Raw genomic sequence first — 10,090 nt, forward strand, 5'->3', positions numbered from 1 at the left:
AAATATTACTTAAAGCCACAAGTGGCGTTGTATGGCTCGCAGGTGCTACCCACCGTCCCCGCCCCCAAAGCAGCGGCTGCACGCCCCTCCCACTCCCCCCTTACCATCCCGATCAGAGCTGCATGTGACAAATTCATGAATTCATGGTTTTATCTCCATAGCAACCATTTTATTTTTTGGACGCCTGGACATGACAAACGGATAAATGTCATTTTTAGAATAATCGGGAAAAGTAATTTTTTGGATTTCCTTAACAACAAAGAATTATTATTTTTTTGCTAACCACGCCCACATTCCTAATAGGATTATGTTCATATCGTTCATCTTGAGCTAGGGATGCGGGTCACACTCTGTCAAAACTTTAAGACAATTCCCCGATGGGTTGGACCCAATATCTGACAAAAGTGGAGAATCTGATTGAATCAGAGTGCATTATGGGAATTGTAGTTCTGATTTGTTTTCACTTTTCTGCTGCTTTGGATTTATTTTTTATTTCTTATGGTCACGGTTCAGATAAAATAAAAACAAACACCAACGTTGTGCCGAGTCCACATCAGAAAACGTTTATTTTCTCCATTTTGATTGTTTGCACTGATTGTGTTGTTCACTACAAAAGTTCATAGGAACAGCGATGGTACTAACTTTATAATAGCGATAAACCTGAAAACTAATTCACAGTAGAAAAAGACTGAATGAGGATGACGAAATGTTTCATAAAATCCAACGTGAGATGGAAGCGGAGCCCACGCGTGAGGATCAGCCTGAAAGGAAGGAAGGAAAGTCTGGATGATGAAGATGCTGAACGTCAGGTTGGTTTGCTGCTGCAGCTGCTGTCAGAAGCTTTGGGATTTCTTCTCTGCTGATTAAAGCCTTGATTTGCGGACATTTCCAGGGGAGGAATCTTTAGAGGAGCTAAAGGACGGGTTGTTCTTCACCACCTCCAGGATCTGCGAAATATTCAAGAAAAAAAAATTTGTATTTGAAATAATGAATGTGTTCATTTTCTGCAGAAATGCCTTTCCTAGAGACATGAAGAAAAATGCATTTGTTCACAAATGCAAACTAAATATTCAAAACCTTTAAACTTTACACAAAATCACAGAAATATGTATCTTTTTCAAATAAATGAAACTGCATTTGTTAACAATTATTTGCTTGGTTTGTGAGTAAATAACTTTTGTTCTTTCTTCAATCTATAGAATTTACAGCAGAGATTAGAGTCTATTTATGGACTAAAAACATTTAATTGTTTGTAGGAACTTTTCTTTTAAGTTTTTATCTCTTAAAAACAGCTCAAAGACAACAAATGACTTAAATTTTAAGAATTTTAATGCACTTTCAGTTTAATGTACAGCAAACTTGCAGAACCGTAAACTGTAACAAATGTCTTAGTTTAAAAAAAACTTTTTTAAAAATGTTCAGAAATCAAAGAAAACAGCTATTATGATGAGGGTGTTAACCCTTGTGCTATCCTAGGCACGTTAACATTGGGAGTGGGGTCATCTAGACCCACTAGACAGTGCTCTGGACCTTTTTTCTTCAATGATTTGTGATCTTCACTGGTGTCCATGGATTACATGAAATCTTTCCACCTTTATCCACCTTTGTCATGGTAGGGAGAACACGTCAATGGAAGGGGGGGTCACCTAAGATAGCACAAGGGTTAATATATATATTTTTAAATTCTCACCATATTATTTGATAAATTTAGTCATTTCTTGGTGATTTTGTTATAATTATATATTTTCTTATCTTGATTCCTTGAAATTGTTTATTTTTTCTTGTTCTGATTTTTTTTTTTTTTTGCTTCATTGATTTTCTGCAAACTTATTTTTGGTTTCTGACTAGATTTCAAATAAAAATTCAAGCCGCAACCGGCGTTGTATGGCCCGCAGGCGCTACCCGCCCCTTCCCTCGCTGCCCACCTCCACGCACCACAGCCGCGCCATCCCTGCCCACATCTAAGCAGCACCGCCGCCCAACCACCCACCTTTTATCAAGGCTTGTCAAAGCTGCATCTGGTAATTATGCTAACAATGCAGGTTATGCTATTTTGGCTAAAAGTGCTAGAATAGCGATCAGCATCATCAACTGACTCAGAAAAACACATTAAGATACTTATTATGCTAACTATGCTAGTTTTGCTGATATAGCTAAATGTGCTAGCTTAGCGATTTGGTCACCTCAGTAATGACGAACAGATCGACGTCAGGTTCAGACGAAAGAGGAAAAGTCAACTTTTTGTTTTCCTTAGCAACAGTGGGTTTTTGCTGACCACGCCCACATTCCTTATATGTGTATATCCAGTGTTTTTCATTATGTTCAGTTGCAGCCTTGGATGCATGCATTCACATTTTACAGTATTCCATTGAAAAACATAAGAGTTATAACAGTGCGCCACTTTTGCTAGCTTGAAACGCGAACGCCATTCAAAATCTACAACTTCTAATTCAAAAATGTTGTATTGTATTTGTCTATAGATGCCTGAGAAGTTAGGAGGACGACTTTTCGTTTGTATCTGGCGCTAAAGGGGCTTTTTAAAAAATGCAAGACGGCGGCCTTTTCCTAAGGTCAAAGGTCAACGACACTTCTGTGGTGTTTGTAGACTGGAGTGTGTGCAATTGCGTGAAAATCGCTCAAACAAAAGTGTTGTTTTCATTTATCGTCGGAAAACACAAAAATTGCCAATTCACAAAGTTCGCCACAAAATGGCCGCCAAGCCGTAGGTCGTGTGGCCATCCCATAATGATTTCAAAACCTCTTTGGCTTATCCCCAACACGTGTGTTGTAAATTTATTTCGGCCCCATAAGCGATTTTCGGCCCATTTATTTCTTTTACGGGTTTGTTCGCCGTGATGTCATCGTCTTCGGGGGGGTGACATTGACTTTGTGGAAAAATTCATTTTCAATTTATCTGAGGTGTGTGCACATTTTGGTGACTTTTCGAGCATGCGGCGGGGGTCACATTTTCGCTGAAAGGCGGCGAAGTCGTTTAAACTGCGAAAACAAAATGGTCCTTGCAGTCAGTGAAGCTGCTGAGGGCCATAAAAAAAGAAGTTTTGAGAGTTAAAGGTTCAGTTTGGCTCCAAAATGTTTCTGAAAAACAAAATATTGTTCAGTCGTAGAAGAAATCTCAAATTAAAATGTGCAAGACTAAACATTAAAGTGTCACCTTAAAGTAAAACAACTAAAATTGCCATAAAATAAAGATACCAGACCGAGATATTGAAATAACTTCAATAAAAATGTAAGTTTAGCCTCCAGTGTAAAAGCAGTGGGTTAAGCTTTTCTCTGCTGCAATGAAATTAATCAGATATTTTAATATTTCACTTCATTATTTCTTTGTTTTAATCATAATGTGCTCTGATGATTTCTGGTTCATATTTTTTAATTCGCTGCAGCTTAAACTGCCTCTTTGTGTTTTTTTTTTCATCTAACGCGTCATCCACCCTGATTATCAGAGCTGGGTCAGCCTTAAGCTAGAGGGATCTGGCCTGACGCTGCGTTTCAGGATCCCTCAGCATCAGCATCAGCAGCTGCCGCCACGTGATGCTGCGACCCGCTCAGCCGGCTCTGCTTAACGCAGCAGATGCGCGGGGGGGGGGGCAGAAAACGGCCCAGAGTCGAGTCCCTGACCCGGATTATTCCAACTCCCCACAGGAATGAGATGACGTGACACGAGCTGCAGACCTGCAGCTCCATCCAGGTTTCCGTCGCCGTGACGATGATGTGTGTTCCTGTCCTGGTGGAGGGTTTCTAACAGTTTATTTTCACAACTTCAAAGTGGGATCAGATCAGAAACCTCAGCTGAGGGGGGGCATACCTGCAGAGGGGGCGGTCCTGCAGAGGGGGCGTCTCAGCCCAAACAAACCCCCGTGTTGTTTCCTCCAGGTCTCCCTCCTCCCTCACAGACCGACTCCCTGGAAAGCCTCAGGACTTGTGGTTCCCGATGAACAATGGCGCCTTTTCAGTCCGGCGGCTAAAGCAGACGGGGCGGGGGGCCGGGGGTCCTGCTCTGCTGCCCATCACAGCTGCTTCAGGTGACGTCTTAACGCATCCATGATATGACATAACGGGTTGGGTGGGCGGGAGCGGAGGAGGAGGCTGAAGGGAACCGGGAGGAGGTGGAGGGCTGGCAGGAGCTACAGCTGCTTCTTCTCATCCAGGCTGGCTTTGAGCTGCGCCTCCAGCACCATCTTATCAAACGTGCGCATGTTGGTCTCCTCCCGCACTTTGTCCCGCACGTGAAAGGAGGCGCGCGCCACGGAGCGAGCGCTCTCCAGCACCGCCTTCTTCTCCCTGAAGATCTGCTCGCTCTTCTCCAGCTTCCTCTCGATGGACTGCAGCAGCTCCAGGCGCCGCTGCCGCTCCTCCTCCTCCACGCGCTGCCGGTTCAGCCTCTGCAGGCGCTCCTTCTCCTGCCGGCTCTGGACGGCCCTCTGAGCTTTCTCCCTGGCCCGCTCCTCGGCCACCAGCGCCGCCTGCTGAGCTCTTTTCTCCGCCTCCTTGGCGCGCGCCTCCACCAGCTGCTTCTGCTCCCTCTCGCGCTTCTCCGCCGCTTTCCGGGCCTTCTGGATCTGCTTCTCCTCGCGCTTGGCCTTCTCCTTCAGCTCCTGTCCCCGCTTCTCCACAATCTGCCCGTAGTTCTCGAAAGATCGCTTCAGCTTCTCCTCTGCGGCCCTCTTGGCCTCCTCCCTCTCCTCCTGCTCCCTGCGAGCGATCTCCTGGATCAGGGCTGCGTGGCGCCTCTTCTCCGCCTTGTTCAGACCCTGTCGCTCCTGCTGGGCCTGGTGCTCCTTCTCCTGCCTCTTCAGCTCAGCCATGGTGAGCTTTTCCTCCAGCAGGAGCCTCTCCTGCTCCAGCATGGCGGCCCGCTCCTCCTCCAGGGCCTTCAGGTTCTGTTCCTGAAGAGCCTTTTTGTGCTTCTCCTCCCGGGCCGCCTGCTGGAGCTTCAGCAGACGGCTGCGCTCCTGCTGCTCCGCCAGCTCCTTCCAGCGCTCCTCGCTTTCCTCCACCTGCCGCATTTTGGCGGCGGCGGACTCGCGCTCCTGCATGCTGATCCTGCGCTGGCGTATGGACACCTGGGTGTGCCACACGCGCTGGCACTGCTGCACCGCCCGCTGCTTCTCCCGCTCCTCCTGCTCCCGCCGCAGCTCCTCCATGCGGCGCTCGCTGTCCCACTGCAGATGGGCCACGTAGCGCGTCTGACTCATGATGTCTTCCTCTTGGTATCTGGCGAGCATCAGAGCTGCGATCTTGCGGTCGCGCTCGGACACGGCCTTCAGGCCTCTGCGCTTCACCTCCTTCACGATGCGCTCCACCTTCTGCGTGGTCTGGGGGGAGTGGCTCAGGTCGCCCAGGCTCAGGCTGCGGCCCATCAGAGAGTTGAAGGTGGCCAGAGTGCGAGCGCGAGGGCTGGAGACCTTGGCCCAGTGGTCCCGCGCTCCGTCCCAGCTGTAGGAGGAGGAGGCTCCGGACTCGGATGAGGTGCAGGTGGTGGTGGAGGTGGAGGAGCAGAAGGGGTCCTTCCTCCTCTGCAGGGACTCCAGGGAGTGGCTCTTTCCTCTCACTTTGGAGTGAAGGTGTCCGTTGTGCTGAGAGAACGGCCCTCTGGGGGCACCGTTGAGAGGCCCGGCGGGTCCCGATGAGGTCAGGGTGGAGTTGGCTCGGGGGAAGGATGGAGGTCTGGGTGAAGATCTCGGGAAGGTGTTTGAGGATTTACCAGCGAGGGCCTTCTTCCCCGCTGGGGGAGGACCGGAGGAGAGCGGCCGCTCTGTTGGATGTTTGATGGAACCCTGGAATCCACTCTTGGAGGACTGGGACGATGTCACCGAGGCGGTCTTTGAGGACGGCGTTGACCGCGAGGGGGCGGACTTGGGCGAGGTATTGAGAGTGGAGGTGGGGGTCTTTGCGGGGCCTTCTCTGGAGGCTGTAGCTGTGGATCTGGGGGATGCTCCCGCTTCGGTCGCCGGCCCAGATTTCGGGGCCAGGCTGGGTCCGGATGAGGCTTTGCTTCCGTGAGAGCCGCCGCTGTTGACCGCCGCCTGCAGGATCCTCCTCTTCTCCTCCCGGACGATCCTCTCCCTCTCCTCCCGGCACTGCCTCAGCTTGGCGTGCCGGTCTTTCTCGTAGACCTCAAAGAGGCCCGTGGCGACCCGCATGGAGTGACCGGGAGACTCCCGGATGAAGTCTGTGAGGGGGCGGGGCAGCAGCTCCACGGGTTTGACCCCGCATCGGGCGCACGCCTCCAGGGAGCGAGGGCTGGTCAGCACATAGCGGCTGCCCTCTGCAGCCGGGGAGTCAAAGTTGTACAGGTCCAGGTGCATTTTGGGAGGCAGATCCTCGTGAGTCGGCGGCTGCAGAAGCGCCGCCTCCTCACAGGCGACCTCCGGCTCCGCTGCCGACGCGGCATGGTGGGGGCTCGACTCAGAGCTGCCAGTGGGCGGCGTCTCAAACCCCGCGTCCCCCTCGTCCTCTGTGGTGGTGCCGTCAGTCGGCTCCGGCAGGCGGGGGTCGTTGTGAACCACAGCCGGGGCCTCCAGCTGCGGGCCCTTACACTTACTCTGCTCCTCAACATCCGAAGGGTCGACCATCGTCGGAAAACTCTGCAGGTGGGGGAGGGGGGGAGGGAGGGAGGCGGAGCATGAGAGGAAACAGAAAGGGCAAAAATTACAGCACGCAGTCAAGGGGGGGGTGGGTCAGAGATGCTCATGCATGAGCACATGTTCACGGCGTCTGTGATTTTTACACCAGATGAGGTTTTTGCCCTCAGGGAGGTGACATAAGCCCCAGAAAAACACCGCCGTCCTTTCAGAGAGGAGCTATTTTTGGCAGAGTTACTGGGCTGAGAGAATCTACAATATTTTTCAGTCTACATCACAGTCAGCCTGCAACCCCCACCAGCCCCCCCACAGAGATGGATGCCATCAGTCAACCAGGAACCGTGTGGCAAACGTCTGGAGTCACAGTACTGAACCGTCCTCCGGTTCTGAAGGACCAAAGTTCCCTCTGCAGACCCCATTCAAACAAAGAGCAAACTGGGGAAAATAGAATCTGACTTTTTTATTGTTTTAATTTTTAATTCAAATAGGAAAAAGATTAAATGCATATTTAGCTGATAACTGATCTAAATGCCTGATAAACTGCTCCCCTATTCCTCTTCATTGGACTCTTCCATAAAGTCAGTTTTTCATTCAAAAACAGCTTTAAAAGGTACAAAATGGTCCGATGGTCGCTAAACTTTTATCAAGTGTTTTTAGAATTTCCAAAACTCAATCGACATTGGAGAGATTTTCAGAAAACGTTGAATTTGGTGTTTAGGATACAGATTTACACTTTGGTCTGTACCATTGTCTCAGAGAACTGGACTTAGTGAGAGAGACGTCGGTCCGTAGAAAATGGTTCATTCCAACTCCAAACAAATGAACACCTTCAACCTAATTTTATAAATCCTAAAAAGTCACAAGTTCTGGCAAATCTGGGCTGAACATATCAAATGTACTGTATCACCGCACCATTTATTCAGATTCATGTGTTTGATCACTAGTTCTGAGTTAAAAACAAAAACTGAAACGGTTCCTTGAATTAACGCCAAAATGAATATTTTACTGTTTTTATACCTCGCCAAATGAAAATAATGTTCACGATCATTTTATTAAAAAAAAGATCAGCCAATAAATCAAAGCACGCTCTCTTAAATATAAAAAATGGTCGCTGCATTTAAAATCAATCTCCAACTTTTCAAAATGACTTTCTTAAGGACCCCCCCCCCCACTCAAATGTTGGTATCTCCCACAGTTTTTCTGTCGTCATTTCATTGGTAGAATATTCAGCAGAATTTACATTTACTCCTATTATTATTCCATAACGGGTGACGTATGTGGCAAATGATCTGCACAAAATGCATTGAATGGAGGGGGATGAGGTGGCCCCCCCTCATGAATTTGGGCCCCACATCAGTAGAATCCGCCCCTGATTCGTGACAGACGGTGCAGGCCTGTCTGCCGCATCACCGGACTCAGCGATGCGGGTGGATGATGATCTAGTTCTATAGAGGCCCCCCCTCTATAGAAGGGGGGGGGGGGTTGTTTACGTTCACGGTGAAGCGGCGGCGGGTCGCTTTGATCATGCGGAATCTTCTCACCTCCCGGTTCGCACTTCGTCCTTCGGTCCGCTGTTTTGTTCCCCTTTGATCCGCCCAGCGCGCGCCCCGATCCCCGCATATCACCGGGCTTTCAGGCGGGTAGGGGTCGGGGGGGGGGGCTCCGGCCGTCGGTCCGATCACGGAGCCTCACATCAGCCTCCGGCGCGCGCAGACGGAGCGCTTCAGCCTCCGTCACGTCACGTCGGCGTCTCCGCCCCACGAGCCCGGTTCCTCCGCCGCAGGGCGCACGGTTTCCTCCCACAGATGATCCCGGATCCTCGACGTTCGGTTCCCCCCCGAAGGCGCCTCGCTCACCGGCCGCGGTCTCCACCTGCGCTCGGCTGCATCACCGCTCCACCCGCGCGAGGAAAACACGCGAGAAAGAAAGACAGCCTGTCAGAAAGCACGGGCCAGCCCGCACGCGCGCGCGCGCAGAGATGCTCTCACCCCCCACCCACCCCCCTGCTATTTCCCTCCAGATTTTTAATGACAAATATAAACAAAATGTTGTTGTCTTGGCTTAAATAAAACATACACATAAAGAAAAAAAAAATAGGTTCTAAAAAAGAAACATTTATATAACTTCTGACAGAGGCCTTTCAAAATAAAAGACCCCTTTGTGTCCCATAGGATCATCTCAATGCAGAAAGTGAGGAGTTAAAAAGCTGTTTCTTTGACCATTTGTGATGCATTACAGACAGAATCTAACCAAAAAAAGTGAAGTCAGAGCGAAAGAAACGATCCTGACCTTTTTTTATTTAAAGCATAAACCTCAGTTAAAAAATGAATTTGTTTTAAAATAGGCTACCTGTTTGTGAATTAGTGGAATCAAGTTTAAGTTAGTTTACTTTCTAATTACTGCCTTTTAACTTTACAGTTAGCTCATTTTTCCAGAGGATCTGCTCCGAGCTCCCACACATGACTGAGGACAGAATGTTCTGGAGAACAGGGTTCTGCTGTCCAGAGTGACTTGAATACCCTTGAATGCCACCCAAAGGCACCATTTACATGCACCTAATCCAGTTTTTGAAGTAAACCCCGTCGGAAAAGAGGAACCACACTTTTCATGCTTTTATTTTCTCTGCAGGAATCATCTCCTCTTCCTTCCTTGTCTCTGTTGAAGGTTCAGCAGACTTCCTCATACAGATGTGGTGTTGGAGAAAAGACCAGGAAACAGGTCACTGCATCGCAAACCACCTGACCTGAACCAGCTTTATGTCAATTTAAGACCCCTTATCCAAGAACTTCTAGAATCTGATTAGGATCCTGTTCCACGTGGGTTTAAATGTAGAGCAAACAAAGCAAAATAAGAAAATTTAAACTAATAGAAAACCAAATCAAAGGTGAAGTCAGGACAGATGATCTGCAATGCCTCAAACGAACACTAGGGGTCAGCATAGTAACGATCATAGGTTTTTGAGAAAGGAACATGCTTCCATAATTCTCACCGTTAAAGTAAATTTGCTTCATGGAGTAAATTGTGTGTTTTAAATTACCATTCCTAAAAATACACACAAAAAACCTACAATTTCCACTAAATAAAATTTAATAATTAAATGTTGTTTTAAGGTCGAAATTAAAAAAAATTGGAAATGTCAGGAAAAAAAAGTTTTTTCTTGTTCTTGTAAACGTGTGTACAAAAAAAATCACTCCTTCCGGACAGCCCGTCATGAAAACGTGGAAGGAGGTGGAACAAAGAAAACAAATTTCCTCTAAACAAGTTTATGATTTTAGCTCTGCAGGTTTTTAATCAGGCAAACATTTAAAAGTACGTCAGAAAACGGAGATGCAGTTCCTTCAGTTTCCTAAAACATCTAACCTGTCTGTCATGGTTGGATCAAAATCCCTCTTTGCAGTTTTTTCTGGTCAAACACCTCATAGTCTGCCTGAAGCTTGGGCCGAACGTCTGCAGATGTTTCTAGTTTGGAGGCATTTGTTCTTCTCTTG

The 10,090-nt window shown here is 48.2% G+C and overlaps 1 protein-coding gene across 1 annotated transcript; it reads right to left on the reverse strand.

The window, feature by feature from the left end:
• Window positions 1-540: 540 nt before the first annotated feature.
• ccdc177 (coiled-coil domain containing 177) lies at window positions 541-8,568 on the reverse strand. The gene is made up of 3 exons (XM_023951642.1): window positions 8,144-8,568; window positions 3,824-6,605; window positions 541-947 (listed from the first exon to the last, which is right to left on the reverse strand). Exon 2 carries the CDS (start codon window positions 6,591-6,593, stop codon window positions 4,143-4,145), a length of 2,451 nt encoding a protein of 816 aa, XP_023807410.1. The 5' UTR covers window positions 6,594-6,605; window positions 8,144-8,568; the 3' UTR covers window positions 541-947; window positions 3,824-4,142.
• Between the last annotated feature and the right edge of the window lie 1,522 nt (window positions 8,569-10,090).

Source organism: Oryzias latipes, chromosome 22, assembly GCF_002234675.1.
Source record: "Oryzias latipes chromosome 22, ASM223467v1".
NCBI lineage: Eukaryota > Metazoa > Chordata > Actinopteri > Beloniformes > Adrianichthyidae > Oryzias > Oryzias latipes.